We start from the raw sequence: 25,782 nt of genomic DNA on the forward strand, positions 1-25,782 counted from the left end.
TTTGTGAACTATGACAGGAACGTACATTTAATGCCACGTTCATGTATTAGTCGGAACTAGGAAACTCAGAAATGTCCGACTCGCTAACTGGTTGTAAGTTAGCAAGTCGGACATTTCTGAGTTTCCTAGTTCCAAATAGTATATGAACGTGGCATTAGTTCACAAACGCTGAGACGTGATAGTCCGACGTCCCATTGATCATCATAAATCAGCAGTGGCGATTTTAGCATATATGTCTTGGTGAGGCAAACTTAAAAAAAAAAAAGAAGGTAAGATGCATGCCAGCAAAGCCACTACACAACACAATACTAAACAATATATGAATTGCACTATAACGGTGACAAACGTGCCCACTAACTGTTAGGGTCTACATAAAATTGTCCCAACAGCAGACCCTTCTTTTCAGCACCATGGAGTGAATCCTTACCACTGCTACACCTGGCTATCAGCGGAGCCTTGTCTTGCAGGGAAACAGTTAATTCAGCCTCATTTACTGCCTTTTTTAAAAACAGCTGACTTGATGTGTCCCACAAATGTGGTGTTTACTGACAATTGAGTTGTACAAACTATGGCATAAGGGACGACAAGCGGATAAGAGGCAATCTGTAATTTTGATTGACATTAATGAGCAAGCTGGGACGTACGTAGGCAATATAACTATTTGTTCAGCACTTTTGAAATGTACAAAATGTACAGCAACAGAATTCAGAACATGGGCCGTTCTTACAGTGCTCTCCCTGTACACTAAGTCAAAACCGTAGTATAAATAAAGGGGGCATGTAAGCAGACAATGAAAGCTCTTACAATATTCAATGATTACATTTCTCAAAAACAGGTTATGGGTGAAAATTAAGAGTTGAAAGTAGACTAAATTATTAGAGTGACGGAAAATGGGCTACTAACAGCTTATTACACAACATACACTTAGCATTACTTTATTAGCTACATTATACATATCTCCCTGGCATATTACATAATTTATGCAGCAGCATAAAATAAATGTGGCGCGGCAGTCCTTCGTCTGCTAATTTTGTCACCAAAGAAATAGAAAGAGGATGGATTCACAATTCCGAGGTGGATGACTGTTCAAAATACATTTTTCCAGTCTGAGCTCATTTATTCCCAACTTCCCAGTTGCAATGCTTTTAGTTAGCCACTGTCACCAATTCCTTACAAACCACTCATTGTTGAATTTGCGATTTCCTACTTGTTGTGTTTATATCAAATGGCCGATGAGCACCGATACTTTTTTATCTTTAATTTCTCTTCATTATTTCTCTTCATATGACAAGGATTAAAAAGGATTTGCCAGTAGATTGTCGGCTTGATTCATGATGATGACTGCTAGCTTCGATTTTGAAAGTAAGATGTTGACACGATCAGTCCATTCAAAGCTACTGTACATATAACATAATTTGACCTAATTTTATCTGTGGTCAATGACCTTGAGCCTTCTTGGAAGGGCACTTCTAATTTCACCATGGCCGGACCTAAAGGGCTTGAATTTTCTATGTCTACCCTTAGACTTGGCGGTGACGTAGTGTCCCCATGAGTATAAGAACACGGTGCAACGCACCTATTTTCTGCTGGTACCCCACCACAGAAGCACCGAGCTAGGCTGAAACAACTGCATTTTAGAGCTGCCTTACTCAAGAAAAAAAAGGAGACCATATTTTGTAGGCGGCTTTATTATCTCTATGATATATAAATATATATGTTTTACATTGTTTCCAAACTGATGTGACACATACTAATGCCAAAACAACATACAAAACAGGCAAGCCCCAAAAACATGTTTTTTTTGCTAAAAATGTGGGGCTCAAAACAGGTCGCCACATTAATAAGCAAGCTAGGATGGATGTAGTCAATATAACTATTTGTTCAGCACTTTTTAAATGTACAGTGACAGAATTCAGAACATGGGCCGTTCTTACAGTATTCTCCCTGTACACCAAGTCAGAACTGTTGTCACAACTTCTGCCGAAGTCGATGCTTCTCCTTGTTCGGGTGGTGCTCGGCGGTCGACGTTACCGGGCTTCTAGCCATCATTGATCCATTTTCCATTGGTTTTGTCTTGTCTTCCTACACACCTGGTTTCAATCCCATTCATTACCTGTAGTGTATTTAACCCTCTGTTTCCCAACATGTCTTTGTCAGAGATTGTTTCTTGTTTCAGTTTCGTGTTGTTTGTATTTGGTGCGTGACGGTTCCTCGTACCCGATTTGTTTCATTTGTGTTTATGGTTTTGGAGTTATGTTTTGTTTTATTAAATTACTCCATTTACCGAGTTTATTCTCCTGTGCCTGACTTCCCTGCCACCTATACGCACGTTTGTGACAACCGTAGGATAAATAAAGGGGGCATATAAGCAAACAATGAAAGTGTAATATATTTTTAGATGATTAAATTTCTCTTAAACAGGCTATAGGCTACATGTCCACCACCAAGTCAGAACAGTAGACTAGGTTATGAGGGGGAAAGGGACCAAATTATTAGGGTTAGGCACATTGCCTACTAACAACTTACTACACAGCATACACTTAGTGTTACTTTCTTAGCTACAGTATACATATCTCCCTGGTATATTACATAATTTATGCAGCAGCATACAGTACATTTTTGGACTCACCTTGTTGTGTTGTACTCACTTGAACAGGAAGGTGGTGCAGCGGTCCTTCTTGTGAGCAAATTTTGTCATCAAACTTTGTCATCAAAGGTTGAATAATGACGTCATTGATCTTCAGGTTGGAGCTCTAGAAAGAGGCCAAAGTTCCCGACTTGGAATTCCGAGTTAGATGACCTTTCAAAACGTATTTTCTCAGTCGGAGCAAGTTTTTTTCACCCTGGGCCAGAAAAGGTTGACTACATTGGCCATGCTGTCAATCCAGCATGACTTTTGAGGGTTCAAAACAACTGTAAACTTGGAACTGGGAAATCTCAGACTTCAGTAAGTTCAAGACAACTGGTAACCCTAACCCCCACCCCTCTCCCCTGTGATTATTATTTGACCTTGCTAGTCAACAGAAGAGGACTGGCTACCCCTCCGAGCCTGGTTCCTCTCTGGGTTTCTTCCTAGGCCTTTCTAGAGAGTTTTTCCTAGCCACTGTGCTTCTACATCTGCATTGTTTGCTCTTTGTGGTTTTAGGCTGGGTTTCTGTATAAGTACTTTGTGACATCTGCTGATGTAAAAATGGCTTTATAAATACATTTGATTAATTGAATTGCAATGGAAATGCTTGGGGCAAAGGCCTGTCGGGGAAAGATCCCGAGTCTCCTCATTGCTCCCCAGCTAAATTAGCCTATATTTAGGCTATCGTTTATATATGTATTTCACATTATGTTGAGGTAACAATCGGAGTATAACGCTTGTACACGGATCTCAACCCCAGCACATGTTCATGTCATCGTTACCACATTACAGTTAAAAATGACCTTGACTAACACCACTGATTTCTGTATGCTAGCTATGCTAACCAGTTTATACAAACTGGAGTTAGCATTTAGCAGTTACTTTTTCTTTTCTAAACCTGAAAAGGGACAACGTCTACATGTTATGCAGAAAATACAGACAAAAATATCATATCAACATTTGACTTAAGTAACCACATTATAGACCTGTTACAATACCTGAATAATGATGAATTTGATGAATATCCACTTTGTTAGATCAGATTTGGCGGTGGTCTAAGGCACTACATCGCAGTGCTAGCTGTGCCACTAGAGATCCTGGTTTGAGTCCAGGCTCTGTCGCAGCCGGCCGCGACCGGGAGACCCATGGGGTGGTGCACAATTGGCCCAGCGTCGTACGGGTTAGGGGAGGGTTTGGCCCGGCTGAGATGTTGTTTTCCCATTGCGCTCTAGTGACTCCTGTGGCGGGCCGGGCGCATGTTTGCTGACAAGGTCGGCAGGTGTACGGTGTTTCCTTCGACACATTGGTGTGGCTGGCTTCCGGGTTAAGTGGGCATTGTGTCAAGAAGCAGTGCGGCTTGGCTGGGTCGTGTTTCGGAGGACGTACAGCTCTCAATCTTCGCCTCTCCCGAGTCTATACGGGAGTTGCAGCAATGGGACAAGACTGTAACTACCAATTGGATACCACAAAATTGGAGAGAAAAAGGGGTAAAAAAATTAATATATACAGTATATATATATATATATATATACATAAAAAAATATCGGATTTGGTGAATGTGTGCCAATCTGGTCAATGGAACGTCTGCATTCCATTGACTCCTTTACCACATCTATGCTTCCACCAATTTAAAGTAGTCATAGTAGTCAACTAGGTGGGGATTTCTATGGGTTTTCACTTCAATGGCGCTGCCCAAGCTGTCACAGACGCTATAATGGCATAGATATAAAGATGAGTCCTCTATCTATCTCTATGGATCACGCAAACTAAGGCCAACTTTAAGTAGTTGATGACCCAGGTTTATGTGCTGTGCGCAATAGTCTGGGGACGAGGTTAAAATGTAGCTGGCTGCTGTTGGCAGAAATAGGAGCAACATCAAATGTTATACTCCTTTGTTCTTTTCAAAGTCTATTTTTCATTATATTGAGTTGGTTGTCAGATTACCAGTTGCTGATGTAAATGTGCATGTTTCCTGTGCTTTGAATAGCACAGAGCACAGAAGTGCTGCCATGGTTTTGTGCCAATCCAGATGATCAAATTTCGCACCATATACTGACCTTGTGACACTGAAATTTGAGGATGTTTCTCAAACTTACGTTTTAGGGTAAACTGCTCCATTAACATTGTTGAGACATTGGTACAGTAGCCTATATGTAGTATGCTTATGACTCTCCAGGAACTAATGTTTTTAGTTTCAGTAGAGTCATGCTTATGTAACGGATGTAAAACGGCTAGCTTAGTTAGCGGTGCGCGCTAAATAGCGTTTCAAACGGTGACGTCACTTGCTCTGAGACCTTGAAGTAGTTGCTCCCCTTGCTCTGCAAGGGCCGTGGCTTTTGTGGAGCGATGGGTAACGATGCTTCGTGGGTGACTGTTGTGGATGTGTGCAGAGGGTCCCTGGTTCGCGTCCGCGTATGGGCGAGAGGACGGTCGAAAGTTATACTGTTACACTTATATGATTATGTATGTTGGGAGGTCCATAAAAATGCATTGCCCCTGGATTAGCCTATGTTTTGTTTTTTTACTGTTTTTTTTAGCTTATGTTTAAAAAGTAGCCTATAGTCTACGGGTGATAAGGATTTATACTTGAGTCCACCTGTGGTAAATTCAATTGATTGGACATGATTTGGAAAGGCACACATCTGTCTAAATAAGGTCCCACAGTTGACAGTGCATGTCAGAGTAAAACCCAAGCCATGAGGTCAAAGGAATTGTCCGTAGAGCTATAAGACAAGATTGTGTCGAGGCACAGATGTGGGGAAAGATACCAAAACAGTTCTGCAGCATTGAAGGTCCCCAAGAACACAGTGGCCTCCATCATTCTTTATTGGAAGAATTTTGGAACCACCAAGACTCTTCCTAGAGCTGGCCACTCCCCAGCCAAACTGAGCCTTGGTCAGGGAGGTGACCAAAAACCCGATGGTCACTCTGACAGAGCTCCAGAGTTCCTCTGTGGAGATAGGAGAAGCTTCCAGGAGGACAACCATGCGCCAAGGATACCTGACCTCCAGGGGTGTTAGTCACACTCATTCAGATATCATTAACATGGTATAAGTCATAGAAAATTGATAAAATTGCAGGAAATTAGCTGTAAACCTGCAAAACAATATCTCTGTGTGATGGCAAAATTTGTAGAATTTTCATGAAATTTGTTAAAACATTTCTAAACTTCTCTCAGTCCTATGGCAAGATGTGCAGAATTGCAGAAAGCTAGCTTTAAAACTGCAACATTTTCTCTAATCCCCATGGCAAAACGTGTAGAATTTTAGGAAAATAAACTTTAAAACTTAAATTAAATGTTTGGTCCACAATGTGGGGGGGCTGTCATGCCAAATTTTGTCCCCCGGCCAAATAGTGTCCCCCTCTATGTCACAATGGTATTCGATGAGTTCTAGCTTCTGTTGCTAGGGCTGTTGCTCGAACTTGAAACATTCTGACCGGATTACGTAATGAACCAAAGCTTCCTGGTTGGTATGCTGGTTGCTTGGAAGGAGGACGCGGGCAGTTCTAGTTCTATTTGACCGCATAAATGCTGGCTCAGCCTGCGCAAAATTATTACCTCAGAATTGCTCTCCATGGATGGTGATTTTGACGGTGACAACCTGCTGACTACCTGCTGCTTTAGAGGACCGAAAAGACTGGAGAGAACACTTTCTTTACCATGTATTTGTCTTTATATAAATACAAATAACAATATATAATTTAAACTGTTTTTAGATTGATGTTGCTAGCTACTGTACTTATATACCCCAAACTGCCTAGTCAGTTAGCCAGCTACAGTAGACTGCTAGCTAGCAAGCAAGTTACTGTAATTGTTATTGCAGCTTTCTGTTTGTATGTAAGGTTAGCTTGCACTTCAACGGCATCCCTCGAGGAGATGTTCATTTATCTTTCCAACCGGGTGAAGGAACGTTACTATGAAGTAACCACTGTGCCACACCCTGATCTATTTCACCTGTCTTTGTGATTGTCTCCACCCCCGTCCAGGTGCCGCCCATCTTCCCCATTATCCCGTGTATTTATACCTGTGTTCTCTGTTTGTCTGTTGCCAGTTTGTTTTGTTTCATCAAGCCTACCAGCTTTTTTCCCTCTGCTCCTGTCTCTCGATTGTTCCTGTTTCTTAGTTTTCCCAGTGTTGACCATTCTGCCTGCCCTGACCCTGAGTCTGCCTGCCATCCTGTGCATTTGCCCTACCTATCTGGATTACTGACCTCTGCCTGCCCTTGACCTGCCTTTTGCCTGCCCCTGTTCGATTAATAAACTGCTGTTACTTTGACGTTGTCTGCATCTGGGTCTTACCTGAAACGTGATAGTACGAACTGGCCATGACTGTCCCAGCAGACTCAGACCAGCTGCACAATGCCATCTCCTCCCAAGGAGCCACCATTGGTAGGCATGAGAAATTGCTTCGTGGCCTTATGGAGGTGGTCCACACCTTAGCCGAACGCCATGACCGGGCGTTGGACATCTTGCTGGAGCAATTCTGCGGGTTGGCTGGGAGACAGCCTACTACGACGGTAACCTCACAGCCGCTCAGTAACTTGGCTATTAGCAGTGCCACCTCACCGGTCACTCCGACTTCCCGGGAGCGTCGATTACCTCCCCCGGAACACTTCAATGGAGAGCCGGGCACCTGTTGGGCGTTTCTAGCTCAGTGTGGCCTCATCTTCGAGCTTCAGCCCTCCTCCTTCCCCTCGGACCGCTCTGAGATAGTGTACCTTATCACGCTGATGTCCGGGAGGGCGCTCGCCTGGGCTACAGCTGTATGGGAGCAACAGCCGGCCATATGCGTAAGTCTGGAGGAGTTTGTGGGAAAGGTCAAAGAAGGTGTTTGATGCCCCATTCTCCGGGAGAGAGGCTGCCCGGAAGCTATTCCAGCTTCGGCAGGACTCCCACAGTGTGGCAGACTACGCAGTGGATTTCTGCACGTCAACAGCTGAGAGTGCCTGGAACCAGGAAGCACTGTTCGACATGTTCCTACACGGAGTCTCTGAAGAGGTCAAGGACGAGCTTGCAGCCCTGGAATTACCAATGTATCTCAATTCCCTTATCGCCTTGACAATCGGGATTGATGGGCAACTACAGGAATGACGGAGGGAGAGGAAATTCGATTTTGCTCGTCGGTCCAAGGATTCCACCTCGCCTCCGAGGCATTCTGGAAGTCCCCGACGGTCCCATTACCAAGAGAACCCAAGGCTACCCGAGGTTCCCTGAGAGTCACCGAAGACTGCCAAGTTACCATTTCCCAAGCCTGTGCAACTAGGCAGAGCTGGGTTGTCACCAGCGGAACGGCTATACAGGCTCAACACTAAGAGTTGCCTGTATTTTGGGACTCATGGTCTGTTGTGTCCTCTTGTTCATTAAAAGACCAGGCTCACCGGTAGGAGTGAGTACTCTGGTGGGCCATATGGAGAATTTTTCTGCTTCCCTGACTCGCACTCCGTTTCATGCCATTCTGCTGTGGGGAAACCAGTCAAAATCTCTCTGGGTCCTCATCGACTCTGGGGCTGATGAGAGCTTTTTGGACTCTACACTGGCTTCCGAGCTGGGTAACCCCACTCAGCCCCTCTCTGGGCGCTGGATGGGCGATCCATAGGCCGGGTCACCCACAACAACACTCCCATCAACCTACGTGTGTCAGGGAACCACAGCGAGGCTATCCAGTTCCTGCTCATTAAGTCTCCTTTGATTCCCGTGGTATTGGGATTCTCCTGGCTCCAGCGATACAATCCCCTCATTAACTGGTCTACTGGTGCCATTATGAGCTGGAGCCCATTCTGCCACACCCGTTGCCTGAAGTCAGCACAACCTTCCCTGGGACGTCTTCCTGGGGCCTCGGAAGTTGCCCCGAACCTCTCCGCCAATCCCGCGGGGCACCAGGACCTCCAGGCCACTTCGCTTCTGCCCCACCAAACATATGCCTGCGGGATTGACCTTCTCCCTAGCACTACTCCGCCCCGGGGACGACTGTAATCTCTGTCGGGACCAGAGACCAAGGCGATGGAGACTTACATTGGGGACTCCATAGCTGCAGGATTCATCCGTCCTTCTTCCTCTCCTGCTGGCGCAGGGTTCAATGGAGAAGAAGGGCAAGACCCTGTGCCCGTGCATCGACTTCCGGGGTCTCAATGACATAACGGTGAAAAAACGCTACCTGCTACCCCTCATCTCCTCAGTCTTCGAGCCCCTCCAGGGGGCCACTGTGTTTTCCAAGCTGGATCTACGGAACGCCTACCACCTGGTGCGAATACGGGAACGGGATGAGTGGAAGCCTTCAACACGGCCAGCGGTCACTACGAGTATATGGTCATGCCCTTTGGCCTTACCAATGCCCCTGCTGTATTCCAGGCTCTGGTTAAGGATGTTCTCCATGTTGAACCGGTTTGTCTTTGTATACCTCGATGACATCCTCATCTTCTCCCTCTCCACCCAAGCACATGTGTTTCACGTCCGGCATGATCTCCATAGCCTCCTGGAGAACCAGCTGTTTATAAAAGCAGAGAAGTGCGAGTTCCATCGCTCCACCATCTCTTTTCTGGGTTACATCATCGCTGCAGGGAGTGTACAAATGGATCCCGGGAAGGTGAGAGCGGTGGTGGATTGGCCCCAGCCCACTTCCAGGGTGCAGCTGCAACGTTTCCTGGGGTTCGCCAACTTCTATCGCTGCTTTATTCGGGGTTACAGCACCCTGGCTTCCCCCCTGTCAGCACTCACCTCGCCCAAGGTTCCGTTCATGTGGTCTCCAGCTGCTGACCGGGCATTCCGGGACCTCAAACATCGCTTCACCTCTCATCTACGTTCATCTGACCCATCCAATCAGTTCGTGGTGGAGGCCGATGCTTCGGATGTCGGAGTGGGGGCTGTCCTGTCCTAGTGTTCTGCCCTGGACCTCAAGCTACATCCCTGCGCCTTTTTCTCCCGTCACCTCAACGCCATGGAGAAGAACTACGATGTGGGGATTCGCTAGCTTCTCACGGTAAGGATGGCATTGGAGGAATGGAGGCACTGGCTGGAGGGGGCGGAACATTTGTTCATCGTGTGGACCGACCACAAGAACCTAGAGTATCTCCGCACCACCAAGGGGCTCAATTCCAGGCAAGCTAGATGGGCCCTGCTGTTAACACTTTTCAACTTCTCCCTCTCGTACTGGCCGGGATCCAAGAATGTCAAGCCGGTTGCACTGTCACGCCGCTATAGCCACACGACTACTACCCCAGAACCCGAGACCGTCCTTCCCACTTCGTGCCTGGTGACGGCACTCAGCTGGGGAATAGGGAAGCAGGTCAGTGAGGCGCAGTGTTCCCAGGGGGGGTCCTGATAACCTGATGTTCATTCCTGACGCCATCTGCTCCTCAGTCCTGGAGTGGGCCAACTCCTCCAGGCTTGCCTGCTACCCGGGCTCCCGTCGGACCCTGGCTTTTGTGCGACAACGCTTTTGGTGGCCTACTATGGTCCTTGACGTGTCAGCATTCATCGCCGCTTACACGGTTTGTGCACAGAACAAGACTACTCGGAAATCTCCGGCTGGTCTCCTCCAACTTCTGTCTGTCCCTCACCACCCCTGGTTTCACATCTCCCTAGACTTTGTCATTGGTCTTCACCCGTCTGATGGAAACACCGCCATCCTGACCATGGTGGATCGGTATTCCAAAACCGACCACTTCATTCCTCTCCCCAAATTACCCTCTGCCAAAGACACGGCCCAGCTCATGGTGCAGCACGTCTTCCAGATACATGGTCTACCAGTAGACATGGTCTCCGACCGGGGTCCTCAGTTCTTGTCCCAGGTCTGGAAGGCGTTCTGCACCCTCATTGGGTTGTCAGCCAGCCTGTATTCTCCGGGTTCCACCCCCAGTCTAACGGCCAGTCAAAGCAAGCCAACCAGGACCTAGAGACTACTCTGCACTGCCTGGTCTCTGTCAACCCCACCACCTGGAGCCAGCAGCTTGTGTGTGGGTCAAATACGCCCACAACCCTTCCCTGCCTTGCCACGGGCCTATTACCTTTTGAGTGTTCCCTGGAGTATCATCCCCCACTCTTTCCTGAGTAGGAAGAAGAGGTCGGCATACCTTCTGTCCAAATGTTTGTCCACCGCTGTCGTCGTACCTGGAGGAGAGCCCGGTCGGCCCTCCTAAAGACCACCTCCAGGTATCGACGACAAGCAGATCACCACCGGCTCCCCGGTATCGGCTAGGGCAGAAGGTATGGCTGTCTACCTGGGATCTGCCCCTCCAGGTGGAATCCTGCAAACTCTCCCCCCGGTTTATCGGCCCATTTCCCATCTCCAAAGTCATTAACCCCTCTGCTGTTTGTCTTCTGTTGCCCTGTACCCTTTGTATACATCCTACCTTTCATGTGTCCAGAGATAAACCCATGTCTTACAGCCCTTTGTCTCCTGTTTCCTGGCCAACCCCTCTCCCCTGTCTCATCGACTGCCAACCGGCGTGCACTGTCAGGCGCCTCCTGAATGTTCGACCTCGGGGCAGGGGGTTCCAGTACGTGGTTGACTGGGAGGAGAGGTGCTGGGTCCCCGCCAGGGACATCCTGGACCCAGGCCTCATCACGGATTTCCAACGCCGGCACCCCAGTCAACCTGGTATGTGCCCAGGTAGAACGCCAGATGGCGCACCTAGAAGGGGGGTGGGGGGTACTGTCACACCCTGATCTGTTTCACCTGTTTTTGTGATTGTCTCCACATTGCCTGTTGCTAGGTCGTTTTGTTTCGTCAAGCCTAGCAGCGTTTTCCCCTCTGCTCATGTCTCTCGATTGTTTCTGTTTCCTAGTTTTCCCGGTGATGACCATTCTGCCTGCCCTGACCCTGAGCCTGCCTGCCTGCCGTCCTCTACCTTTGCCCCACCTTTCTGGATTATTGACCATTCTGCCTGAGCCTGCCTGTCGTCCTGTACCTTTGCCCCACCTATCTTGATTACTGACCTCTGCCTGCCCTTGACCTGCCTTTTGCCTGCTCCTGTTTGATTAATAAACTGTTGTTACTTCGACATTGTCTGCATCTGGGTCTTACCTGCAAAGTGATACACTGATCTCGACAAGAGGTGCAACATTCAGAGGAATTCACAATTTAGGCTAATGTTAAGCAGATAACTGGACGGATTTAGCTATGTACAACCATTTTTCAACAACCATTTTCCATCTAATGTTAGCTATTTGCTAGCTATACATATAGTTCAGTGGATGCTGCTGAGGGGAGGATGGCTCATAATATGGAGTAAATGGAATGGTATCAAACACGTGGTTTCCATGTGGTTGTTACCATTCAATTGACTCCATTCCAGTCATTATTATGAGCCGTCCTCCCCTCAGCAGCCTCCACTGTAATAGTTATATTTCTTATATTTATAGCTATAAGTTAAATCGGATCAATCAAAAGGATAGGTGTCAGCAATTATGGTAATTCCAAATGCACCCAACTAGATGTCTTCGCTGGGGGGGAGGTGAGAAAGAGAGAGAGGTGGGACGAGAGTAGAAGACAGACAGAGAGAATGATGGGGAGAGAGTAACAGAGAGAGAAAGACAGCAGTGCAAATGTACTTAGACTTATTTCAACAACTCTTCTCTTCCAACTTGTTAGGCAATCATATATACCTACCGAGGAAGGATGGAAAGCTACTACACAGGAGAGTGATTTTTACTAAGGAGGATGTGCTGACCGAGATGCATGCTGGCCATTTCAGAGTGAAGCGCATGATTGGCAAAACCAACCTACGTTTCTTCTGATGGGGAATTGTCAAGGAGGTGGACAGCTGGGCAAGTGAAATAACCTTTCAATCACATTCTATTATATCTGTTATATTATGAATTTAGTTTTGTATGATACCTATCAAGGATGAGACTTGCGAGGCCACCTCCAAGGCGATGGTGGACATTTTCAACATCTGACCCCCAGGGGGAATCCTGTCCACCAGAACCAGTGAGTTCTGATCAGTCTGATTCTCTGTGCTCTGAGCCGGAGGGGAACCAGCATGAGGTAGTGTTGAAAAGTACATATCTCCCACTTATAACACTGCACTAATCCATAACATCAAATCAAATTTTATTTGTCACATACACATGGTTAGCAGTTGTTAATGCGAGTGTAGCGAAATGCTTGTGCTTCTAGTTCCAACAATGCAGTAATATCCAACGAGTAATCTAACCTAACAATTTCACAACAACTACCTTATACACACAAGTGTAAAGGAATGAATAAGAATATGTACATAAAAATATATGAATGAGTGATGGTATAGAACGGCATAGGCAAGATGCAGTGGGTGATATAGAGTACAGTATATACATATGAGATGAGTAATGTAGGGTATGTAAACATATAAAAGTGGCATTGTTTAAAGTGGCTAGTGATACATTACATCAAAATGGCAAGATGCAGTAGAATGTATAGAGTACAGTATATACATATGAGATGAGCAATGTAGGGTATGTAAACATTATATAAAGTGGCATTGTTTAAAGTGGCTAGTGATACATTTATTACATCAATTTTCCATTATTAAAGTGGCTGGAGTTGAGTCAGTATGTTGGCAGCAGCCACTCAATGTTAGTGATGGCTGTTTAACAGTCTGATGGCCTTGAGATAGAAGCTCTTTTTCAGTCTCTCGATCCCTGCTTTGATGCACCTGTACTGACCTCGCCTTCTGGATGATAGAGGGGTGAACAGGCAGTGGCTCGGGTGGTTGTTGTCCTTGATGATCTTTTTGGTCTTCCTGTGACACCGGGTGGTGTAGGTGTCCTGGAGGGCAGGTAGTTTGCCCCTGGTGATGCGTTGTGCAGACCTCACTACCCTCTGGAGAGCCTTACGGTTATGGGCGGAGCAGTTGCCGTACGGCGGTGATAAAGCCCGACAGGATGCTCTCGATTCTGCATCTGTAAAAGTTTGTGAGTGTTTTTGGTGACAAGCTGGATTTCTTCAGCCTCCTGAGGTTGAAGAGGTGCTGCTTTGCCTTCCTAACCATGCTGTCTGTGTGGGTGGACCATTTCAGTTTCAAATCAAATCAAATCAAATTTATTTATATAGCCCTTCGTACATCAGCTGATATCTCAAAGTGCTGTACAGAAACCCAGCCTAAAACCCCAAACAGCAAGCAATGCAGGTGTAGAAGCAGTTTGTCCGTGATGTGTACGCCGAGGAACTTAAAACTTACTACCCTCTCCACTACTGTCCAGTCGATGTGGATAGGGGGGTGCTCCCTCTGCTGTTTCCTGAATTCCACGATCATCTCCTTTGTTTTGTTGACGTTGAGTGTGAGGTTATTTACCTGACACAACACTCCGGGGGCCCTCACCCCTGTAGGCCATCTCGTCATTGTTGGTAATCAAGCCTACCACTGTAGTGTCATCTGAAAACTTGATGATTGAGTTGGATGAGTGCGTGGCCACTCAGTCGTGGGTGAACAGGGAGTACAGGAGAGGGATGAGAACGCACCCTTGTGGGGCCTCAAGTGTTGAGGATCAGCATTGGAGTGGGTCAAGGGTGTTAGGTAGGGTGGAGGTGATATGGTCCTTGACTAGTCTCTCAAAGCACTTCATGATGACGGAAGTGAGTGCTACGGAGCGGTAGACATTTAACCCAGTTACCTTAGCTTTCTTGGGAACAGGAACAATGGTGGCCCTCTTGAAACATGTGGGGACAGCAGACTGGAATAAGGGTTGATTGAATATGTCCGTAAAGACACCAGCCAGTTGGTCTGCGCATGCTCTGAGGACGCGGCTGGGGATGCTGTCTGGGCCTGCATCCTTGTGAGGTTTGACACGTTTAAATATTTTGTCACGTCGGCTGCAGTGAAGGAGAGTCCGCAGGTTTTGGTAGCAGGCCGTGTCAGTGGCACTGTATTGTCCTAAAAGCGAACAAAGAAGTTGTTTAGTCTGTCTGGGAGCTAGACATCCTGGTCCTCGACGGGGCTGGTTTTCCTTTTATAGTCCGTGATTGACTGTAGACCCTGTCGCATACCTCTCGTGTCTGAGCCGTTGAATTGCGACTCTACTCTGACGCTTAGCTTGTTTGATTGCCTTGCAGAGGGAATAGCTAGACGGTTTGTATTCGGTCATGTTACCGGTCACCTTGCCCTGATTAAAAGCAGTGGTTCGCGCTTTCAGTTTTGCGCAAATGCTGCCATCCATCCACAGTTTCTGGTTTGGGAATGTTTAATAGACGCTGTGGGTACAACATCGCCGATGCACTTGCTAATAAACCCGCTCACCGAATCAGCGTATTCATCAATGTTGTTGTTCGCCGCAATGTGGAACTTATCCCAGTCCACATGATCGAAGCAATCTTGAAGCGTGCAATCCGATTGGTCGGACCAGCGTTGAACAGACCTGAGCACGGGAGCTTCCTGTTTTAGTCTATAGGCTGGAAGCAAAAAAATGGAGTCGTGGTCAGCTTTTCCAAATGTAGGGCAGGGGAGGGTCTTATATGCGTCGCTGAAGTTAGAATAACAATGATCTAGGGTTTTGCCAGCCCTGGTTGCACAATCGATATGCTGATAGAATTTAGGGAGCCTTGTTTTCAGATTCGTCTTGTTAAAATCCCCAGCTACAATTTTCTCACAGTAAAGTGTAACCTGTGTGTTTGCTTGTTTAAGTCTCTGTCTCCTACCCTGTTCCCCTTAACTCTGCTCCTGTCCTCCAGGACCTAGGGGTTCTGCCCAACACCCAGACGTGGATCTACCTGATGTCCTCCATTACCAACCACCCTCCAACTTTTCATTACATCATCTACAGCTACAGTTGTTGACATGTTGTCATTATCTGCTAAAATAATCTGCTCTATCATACCGAGCACATAATATGTGAGATACACAGATGAACTAAAAACACTAGCACTGCAAACACTCAAAACAAAGAGAGCAGCAGTGCCTGGACTTTGCAGTCTCCCTCTTCAAGTCCCCCTTCTGAGACTGGCTGCCTGTTGAGAACAAGTGACAGGCAGAATCTCGCAACCACCTCCTCTATATTCCAAACACCAGAATTCAGTATTTTTGTCTATGATTGCCATCTGAGTGCACAACAAATCTGTGAAAATAAATGAATGACACAATTGTACCAAAAACGATCAAAGTTTATGTGTTAAAATCTTAAATATTTCCTGGTAGGTTTTCACAGCTGTTTGGTGTTCATTATTGTAAGTTATCCTTTGATTGTATTTATTTGCTCCACATCATTCATTGTTTCCTAGGATCTACAATAGATGCATATATATTCAACCACAAGGGTGTACTAATGAGCTATGCAAGATACAGATTTTTTTTATCATAACAGAAGACTACTTGAAATGATATTATTTCAGTGTAGATAAGTGAAAGGCAGGTTCAAATAAAAACATGACAGCCAGACAAGCCAGTGTATGAATCAAATAGATTTGCATATGAATGGAGTGGAAATTAGCTGACTTTGTGATCTGTAAGGTATGTAACTTTAATGTGTCAAACAAATGACACGTTCTTTGCCATTTCCGAAACGTAGCAATGTTTAAGACATGGAAAGCTTACAAGAAAGCTTAAATTCTTGTTAATCTAACTGCACTGTCCAATTTACAGTAGCTAATCCAGTGAAAGAAGACCATGCTATTGTTTGAGGAGAGTGCACAATTATGAACTTGAAAATGTATTAATAAATCAATTAGGCACATTTGGGCAGCCTTTATACAACATTTTGAACAGATATGCAATGGTTCATTGCTGCCATCTAGTGGCCAAAATCAAAACGGTTCCTGGGCTGGAATAATACATTATGGCCTTTCTCTTGCATTTCAAAGATGATGGTACAAAAAAAAACTGCATGTTTTTTTCTTTGTCTTATCTTTTACCAGATCTGTTTTATATTTTCCTACATTCATTTCACATTTCCACAAGCTTCAAAGTGTTTCCTTTCAAATGGTATCAAGAATATGCATATCCTTGCTTCAGGTCCTGAGCTACAGGCAGTTAGATTTGGGTATGTCGTTTTAGGCAAAAATTGAAAAAAAGGGTTGGATCCTTTTTTTAAACAGCGGAATTCTCGCGGAAACCAGCCTTTTTTGCAATAGCGATGATGAAACGAACGTCATTTAGGCCATAATGATCTCCAAAATTCTAATCATTAGGTTATCACAGCGTTGATATGGCAACGGACGCTAATAGTTTATTGAATTCCATTGTGAAGTACAGGGGACCAGGGGACATTATTTGGCATGACAGGGCCCCCAACTAAATCTCACTTAGAGCCCCCAAAAAGCTAGGGCCGGCTCTGGGCTAATACTTGGTGGAATCGCTGGTGGTAATCTGTGCAAAAGTGGTTAGCAGTATAAGCCCATAGTTATTGTTTTTCCTACTGTCTGAACTATACTTACGAGTAATGTTGGCCAGTTAGGCTATGTTTAAGACATTTACTGTATCGCCTAACTGCCCATCATTGCAAGGAGGTGCTCAGTTCCCCCAGGTATGATAACATGAGCCACTGTTCTATAATTCCTCTGGGCTCCGCCCACGCATTATGCTATGACCCTACCTACATTGGACCAGAGCATTGCTGACATGGGTATGATTTAACAACCTACGAGTTTTATCCTAAACATCTTCTCCTGTGACTCCTATGAACAATGTCAAAGAGGAGGAGTTTGCCTGTCCATCTGCGTTCGGAGTAAGGACATGGTGACATAAGTTTTGGACGCCGCCACAATTATAAGAGTGGACTGAAAAAACAAGCAATGGCCAGATCTAAAGCAAGAATATACACGTGTATAGCTTTAACGCTAGTGAGCGCGATTGGGATAATTATTTTATGCACTGCATTCGCCAAGCAAAAATGTACGGAAGGGGTCTTTAGAAGCGCAGCTGTAGCCGCAGACTCGGAAATATGCTCAAAGATTGGACGGTAAGTGCTTACTGTTTATCCGTTTACCCCTAGGTAGGCTACAGTGGATTATAGTATTGTAGAGGTGGTGTAACTGGTATTCATTTATTTGACAAATGTATTATGGTCAAGTTTTCCCAAAACAAAAATGGCACAGTCGCATAGAGCGTACAATGTAGACTTAATCAAATGTTAGGAATGGACAATCCTTAAAGTCCAAACAGTTCCTCAGGCTCTAACACAGGCAATGTCACTCACTGTTAAATAGCCGAGAAAAGGAGCTGTCCGGTGCGGATATGTATGTGCGTTCGTCACGCGCAGAGCCGCGCAGGGCCACATTTAGTCTTGAGTAGGTAAAGTTGAACCCTAATCACTAACTTTGGTTATTCATACGTTAGGATTTACTGCCTATCTTGCCTACCAGTTTAATGAAAATTGTGGCCTCCTTCTACCCTCTCATCTGCACTGGTCAGTAGCCTATTAGATAGTACCCCATTGTTGAGAAATGTAAATAGGCATTTAAAAAAAAATATATTTAACCTTTATTTAACCAGGAAGGGCTCATTGAGATTTGAAATCTCTTTTTTTCAAAGAGCGTCCTGGCCAAGATAGGCAGCACCAAGTCATTGTTTACTCCATGTGTAACTCGGTGTTGTTGTCTGTTCACACTGCTATGCTTTATCTTGGCCAGGTCGCAGTTGCAAATGAGAACTTGTCCTCAACTAGCCTACCTGGTTAAATAAAGGTGAAATAAAAAATTACACAATTACAGACAGACTACTTGTAGCTTTTCATGTTATCTAGTAAAAACCATGGAATTCACAAGAGTATAACAAAATCCTAAAACAGCAAATTAAAAACATTGACAGGTCAGGGAATCAGTCTCAAAATCCTTCATCAGTGATTTAAAAGCACCAATCGGGACAAGTTCATCCAGTTTAAAAGTATTTTGTAAGACGTTCCAAGCCGATGGCGCAGAGTACACAAAAGCCCTTTTTACCAAATTCAGTTTGGACATTTGGAACAGTTATCAGGATAATGTCCTGCGAACGACATTAACCACATTTCTGAACAATAAAAATGCCCAAATAAAATGGTAGTAAACCCAAAATGGCTAGAGAAGGCCAGCCAACCCTGGTATACAAAGTGCAGTGGTGCGTAAGTGTTTTGCAGTTTGAAATCAATCTTAATGTGCCATGGTAAAGGGTGTCAATTGATCTCAAACACTGAGCGGAAGCATTCATATATAAAATAACCCCATAGTCTAGTAAAGCCATAAATGGCTTTACCATAAATGGATCTCCCCCTTTTTTAAAAGTGGTAGGACAAATGCTGATTTCCAGATCTTTGGAATTTCATTACATTCCAGGGTTAGATTGAACAGATATGCAAGTGGTTCAGCTATGAAATCAGCTGCCAGATTTAAAAAGCAGGGATCAAGAAGATCAGGACCTGCAGGCTTTCTCTGATCTAAGGATTTCAGGGCTTTATGTACCTCCTGCACTGAGAATGGCAAAAAGCTAAAGGTTTGACTAGCTCTCGCTGGTTCATCCACACATGGTTGTATAGAGACCGAGGACACTGAATCAAACAGCCTACCAGATGATACAAAGGGCTCATTGAAACAATTCAGTTATCAACTATATAATCGCTGACACAACTCCAGCTATGCAACTACCTTTTTGTGTATCTATGTATTGTCTGACCTTTAAGAAATGAAATGAACATGCATTTGCATTCATAGCTACAGTATATATCCAGTACTTAGCAGATTTTACTGAGGCTATACATCTACAGTGAGGTTTGAAGCTATCAGATTAATTTAATTATAGCCTAATGGTTCTTAGTATTATTGCACAGTCCACATCGAGACAGACAAATAGCCAGGCTCACTACATGCTATGTAAACCCCCATCCAGAGATATCCTGCAGAGAGGAGGATCAGCAGTAGATGGAGCCATTGCTGCATTACTGTGCACCTCTGTCATAAACCCGCAAAGTATGGGCATTGGCGGGGGGTCCATATTCACGGTGATGGACAGTAGCGGTAAGGACACTTCATCCCCCTACTATGAGATACCACACAGACATCCAAATGTTAAAGTCACAGAGGGGGGATAAAAACTTTCATGTCATGTACATTTGTTTATTTCAAAGGCAAGGTTAAAATCATCAATTCAAGAGAGACTGTCCCTCAGGAGTTTAACCCTGATCTACTGAGTGGATGCCCACACACCTTCCAAATGATGACAGGTATTTGTAGTGAAAATGAGTGAACATGAATGTTGTCTTTCTTGACTTGTTTTGTAGTCAAAAAGCATGTCCTTCCGCTTTACGGTGGGAGCTGTTTTTCTTGTTGTTCGAGCTTTCTTTCCTGTTGGCATCAAGGTGGGAATTCTGTTGAACTCCAGTAATCCTGGGGCAGCTTGATCTTGCTGATTAAAGCTGTTTGTCAAGCGACAAGCCGACTATGCTGGTTTATAAGCAAGGATTTTCATTCTTTGGTATAAAGTCCTTATTTAATGATGACATTGAGAGCTAGTACAGTCACATCCAGACCCCAGACTCCTGTTTAGACCTGTTCAGACATGTGAAACGCCCCTGGTACCCTCCTCCATTGGCCTGTTTCATTCATAAAGCCTGCCTCCATTCTGACAGGCTGTCTGCAAATGCCAGCTTGCTTCTGGTTCTCCTCTCACTGTGAGGCAGATGGTTTTGCTGCTTCCTTTTGATTTCTCCTCTTTTCAATAAAATGTGATTTATAAATGCACTGAACAAGACAAAAGGGTCCTGTGGACCTTTAAGCAGCATGTTGCTGTAAGCCAAGAGCACACACAGTGAACAGCCAGTCAGTTGGCTTTGTTTTTAATACCACTAATCAGGTTGTTATATATATATACTATGAATTAACATAATTGAAAATGTTCATCTTCATTTGTAAACACAAAAAGAGATCTTCCGCAAAAGATTATATGTATTACCATGCCAGTCGAAATGTAATGGCTTAGCAAAATCACTAAAGAAAATCAACTCATGAAAGGCTTAAACAATGTTTACTCCATTCAAAGTTTGTTTTTCAGAAATGTTGTTAATGTTAAAAGGCAAACAACACCAGATTTACTTACACTTATGAAAGTGGACAAACAAGCTATAATCAGTAAGTGATAGCAATCTCAGGGATATAAATATACCGTGACTGTGACCGAAGAACTGTGACCGAGAAAAAAGTGTCTAGAAAAAAGTCTGATTTTCCCCCACCCCTACTCCTGGTTCCAGGCAGCCAATGGATTGGTGTCCCTGGAGAGATCCGTGGGTATGAGCAGGCCCACAGGTTGTTTGGGAAACTCCCATGGGCCAGCCTCTTCCATCCCACCATCAAGCTGGCCAGAGAGGGTTTCCCTGTACCCCAGGTCCTGGGACGCTTTATCCCACTGATCAACACGGATGAGACCCTACCAGTACGGTAAGAACCACCCTGATCTTAAAGACTTAACATTATGGTAAGAGCCACATTGACCCTAAATGACTGGAGGAATCCAACTCATAAAGCCCACCCTAGAGTGAGACAATAAAACAGAATGATGAGTCCCAGATGTGTGGATGTATAACATGAAAAGTATTTCAAGAGAGCAAATGTCAAGCCATCATTCTGTCACCACATTGCAAGAAAATAATATTTGAGCTGTAGTCAGTTGTTTCTAGATAAGAATGGAAACCTGCTGAAGGTTGGAGACACTGTGAAGTTTGAAAAATTGGCTGACACATTGGAGATCATTGCAAACCAAGGGGCAGATGCTTTTTACACTGGAAAAGTAGCAGAGGATTTAATCGGCGACATAAAAGAAGCAGGTACACCAAATTCCATGATTGATAATCACCTCTCTTCCTTATTGTGGCATTGCTTTACAGCAAATATATTTAATTACAAGGAAGCTGCAAGTCTCTAATGCATTCACATTGATCACACCCAAATTATAATGTGCCTGTGGTATGTATAGGCATTTGGAGTGCTGATTAACTCAGCAATATATTTAAATTGATGTTTTTGCTGTCTTGTAACTGTATTTTAGGTGGAACACTATCCATGAAGGACCTGGAATTGTTTAAAGTGACTGTGACAGATGCATGGACCATTCCTCTAGGAGAGTACCAGATGCACTTCCCCCCGCCCCCATCAGGAGGCGCTATCCTCAGCTTCATCCTCAACATCATGAAAGGTTGGAATTGAATAACATAATTTTTTTTTTTTCATTTTAAGATGGACCCATATAACACTGACATGCTCTTATTTATAGCATATAAGTAATCATTAGCTTATTGATACAGTATTTGGGTTAACTGAAATTGATTATAAAACGTTTAAGATTGAAAGCATCCTGAGACCAGAAAACTGGCAGAAAACCCACCTCCTTATTACATTTTCCTTATGTCTTTGTCTATAGAATACACCCTAAACTCAGCTTCTCTGATGGGAAAACAAAAGACTCTCACCTACCAACGCTACATCGAAGCATGTAAATTTTCTAACGGACTGAGGAAGTACATCCGTGATCCACACTTCAACTCAGAACCAGTAAGTTCCACAAGACTCCAGGCGTATAGGAAATCATGACATAGTATAGGTCAAGACCTGGGTGCTCGTAAATCTTTAATGATCTAAGTGCTGTTTTATCCCAACAGAGTACTCTCAGGGTCATGTTGAGCCACAAGGGATAATTATGGAGGGTGCAGCATCAGCTATTACTGATGCCAGCTTAGCTGTGTTCCAGTTTGAAATGACTTTCCATCCCTACCATGATCAGATATTCCTGTGTTTCTTTCACAAATTGTTCAAAAGATGTCTCATCTCTGCAAACCTGCTAGACCTGAGACATGGCTGTATACACATGGGTGTCTAACTCCATGGGGTCACATGAGTCTGCAGCCATGCCTCAGGGCAAACACCTGCTTTTCAAATCAATCACTCACACACAAAACAGCAAACCATGCATTCTGCATGATAAAATACGAGGGTGAAATGGGAAGTGGCTAAGTAGAGAGTTGCTACTGTAATGCAATATACAGTATACTGTAACTCCAACCAAGGTCTATTTACTTACTTTGTCCAGAGAGCATTGAAGTTCACTGAGCAGCAGTTTGCTGACCACTTCAGGGCCATGATCAGCAGTAATGAGACCCATGATGCTCAGTACTACAACATCGCTCCATACCTGGACACCATGGGCACCACACATGTGTCTGTGATAGCTGAGGATGGAACTGCCGTCTCTGTTACCAGCACTATCAATCACATGTAAGTCTAATGTTATACACTGTGTAGAATCATAACAATAATCATCATTAGGGCAATGTCAGCAATGTATAATTGTCATTAGCTATGTATAAACATGTAACATTCACAATACACACAATGACTTGTCAAATATCTTTCCCTTCACTCAGGTTTGGATCCAGAGTGTTCTCCCCTAAAACTGGTGTCATCCTCAATAATGAGTTGGCAGATTTCTGTGGGAAGGCAGATCACATTGTTGCAGGTGATGTGACCCCCCAAAAAAATATTTCCTGAGTGTTTGTAAGGGTGGCTGTAAAATAAACTGATAGTTTCTTGGACATTTCATTTGCTTTTGTAGCCTCTCCTTGATGATTTGTTTTATGGTTTGGCTTGCAGGTGAGCAGCCTCCCTCCTCCATGTCCCCTGTTGTCCTGCAGTCCAAGTATAAGACTCTGGTGATTGGCGGGTCAGGTGGCAGCATGATCACCACAGGGATGGCCTTGGTAAGTCACCATGGTAACAACAATATTTGATCAACATATACTTTGTGTAATCAAATAACAAATACCTGAATAACACCAAAACTCACCTAATGTTTATAAATCTACTGTGTGACCAATATTTTACTGTATGTTTTCTAAAACACTCTGTACCTTAAACACACCGCCATGGTAACATTCACTTTAAGTCCACATACAGTCACAGTATTAGCAGTCTCCCTCCTCATGGTCTCGTATGTCTGTCTCTCTCCCAGACCCTCATGAACCACCTGTGGTTTGGGAAGAGTCTGGAGGAGGCCATCGCTGCCCCCGTTGTGTTTGTGGATTCCAAAAACGCACTGAAGTTTGAACCTGACTTTGACAAGGTAACACCACACATGGGCACTCAACGATCAAAAAAGTATTCAGTTATGTTTCTGAAGAATATTGTTGGTCTTTCACAGATTTACACATCGGAGAAGGTAGTATTCACAGGTTTCCATATACAGTGTTCTCATACTTCAGTGTGTCTGTACTCCTGTTCCTAGCACTTTCTTCCTCTCTCCCTAAGGCTGTGGTGGAGGATCTGAAGAATTTTGGGCACACAGTGGAAGATCAAAAGTACTTCTACAACGTGGTCAATGCTGTAGAGAAGGACATCGGTTGCATCCAAGCCGTTTCAGATTCCAGAAAGATGGGCAAGGCAGCTGGTTATTAGTCTTCCAGACTGTTGGTCACTGACTCTGGATATATGTAGATAGTATTCCAACTGTCAATATAGAGCTACTGTAGCTATAGCAAAAACATGGTTCTGGTTATGCCTCAGACAAAATGTGATTGTGCAGACAGTATATGCTTCTCATCCCATTTACTTCAGTATCAACAGGCAACGTGTTGAACAGCAACCTCTGATATTGAGTCACAAATAGGAGCATACTGTATTTCATTGTAATGTAGAGGATGATTGAATGCTAGATCTGTCTTCTCTTCTCCATCCCTTTTTCTAGAACTTACTGGATATTATTCCAGTACTGGAATGTATGTACTTAATAATGTACACTGAACAAAAATATAAACACAACAATTTCAAAGATTTTACGGTGTTATAGTTCTTACATGGAAATCAGTAAATTGAAATGATTTCATTAGGCCCTAATCTATGAATTTCACATGAATAGGAATACATATATGCATCTGTTGGTCACAGATACCTTAAATAAAAGAAAGGGCAGAAAAGCACCATTTGCCTCATGCAGCCAGTGCGACATATTTCCTTTGCGTAGAGTTGATCAGGCTGTTGATTGTGGCCTGTGGAATATTGTCCCACTCTTCTTCAATGGCTGTGCGAAGTTGCTGGATATTGTCAGGAACTGGAACATGCTGTCATACACATCGATCCAGAGCATCTCAAATGTGCTCAGTGGGTGACATGTCTGGTGAGTATGCAGGCCATGGAAGAACTGGGACATTTTCAGCTTCCAGGAATTGTGTACAGATCCTTGCGACATGGAGCCGTGCATTATCGTGCTGAAACATGAGGTGATGGCAATGGATTAATGGCACAACAATGGGCCTCAGGATCTCGGCACAGTATCTCTGTGCATTCAAATTGCAATCAATAAAATGCTATGTTCGTTGTCCATAGCTTATGCCTGCCCATAGCATAACCCCACCACCACAGGGCACTCTGTTCACATCGTTGACATCAGCAAACCGCTCGTCAACACGACACAATACAGATCCTTTGCAATCTGCCCGGTACAGTTGAAACCAGGATTAATTCGTGAAGAGCACACTTCTCCAGTGTGCCAGTGGCCATCTAAGGTGAGCATATGCCCACTGAAGTCGGTTATGATGCCGAACTGCAGTCAGGCAAAGACCTGGTGAGGACGATGAGCACACAGATGAGCTTCCCTGAGACTCTGACAATTTGTGCAGAAATTCTTCAGTTGTGCAAACCCAGTTTCATCAGCTGTCCGGATGGCTGGTCTTAGACGATCCCACAGGGGAAGAAGCCAGGTGTAGAGGTCCTGTGCTGGCATGGTTACACGTGGTCTGCGGTTGTGAGGCCGGTTGGACGTACTGCCAAATTCTCTAAAACTAAGCTTATGTCAGAGAAATTAACATTAAATTATCTGGCAACAGCTCTGGTGGACATTCCTGGTGTCAGCATGCCAATTACACGCTCCCTAAAAACTTGAGACATCTGTGGCATTTTATTGTGTGACAAAACCGCATATTTTGGTGGCCTTTTATTGTCCCCAGCACAAGGTGCAACTTTGTAAGGAGCATGCTGTTTAATCAGCTTCTTGATATGCCACACCTGTCACGTGGATGGATTATTCTGCCAAGGGAAATGCTCACTAACAGCGATGTAAACAAATTTGTGCACAAAACTTGAGAGAAATAAGCTTTTTGTGCGTATGGCACATTTCTAGGATCTTTTATTTCAGCTCATGAAACATGGGACCAACACTTTACATGTTGCATTTATATTTTTGTTCAGTGTATATGGAAGGAACCTTTTAATACCTGAAATGTTCAAATATGTTGTC

The 25,782-nt window shown here is 44.4% G+C and overlaps 1 protein-coding gene across 1 annotated transcript; it reads left to right on the plus strand.

The window, feature by feature from the left end:
• The first annotated feature begins 17,100 nt into the window (after window positions 1-17,100).
• ggt5a (gamma-glutamyltransferase 5a) lies at window positions 17,101-24,322 on the plus strand. Its single transcript, XM_020470807.2, has 12 exons — window positions 17,101-17,497; window positions 19,396-19,523; window positions 19,634-19,729; window positions 20,753-20,939; window positions 21,165-21,325; window positions 21,547-21,693; window positions 21,919-22,049; window positions 22,585-22,769; window positions 22,919-23,010; window positions 23,145-23,251; window positions 23,503-23,613; window positions 23,799-24,322. Exons 1-12 carry the CDS (start codon window positions 17,331-17,333, stop codon window positions 23,943-23,945), a joined length of 1,659 nt encoding a protein of 552 aa, XP_020326396.1. The 5' UTR covers window positions 17,101-17,330; the 3' UTR covers window positions 23,946-24,322.
• Window positions 24,323-25,782: the final 1,460 nt, after the last annotated feature.

The sequence above is a fragment of the Oncorhynchus kisutch genome, linkage group LG3, assembly GCF_002021735.2.
Source record: "Oncorhynchus kisutch isolate 150728-3 linkage group LG3, Okis_V2, whole genome shotgun sequence".
Classification (NCBI taxonomy): domain Eukaryota; kingdom Metazoa; phylum Chordata; class Actinopteri; order Salmoniformes; family Salmonidae; genus Oncorhynchus; species Oncorhynchus kisutch.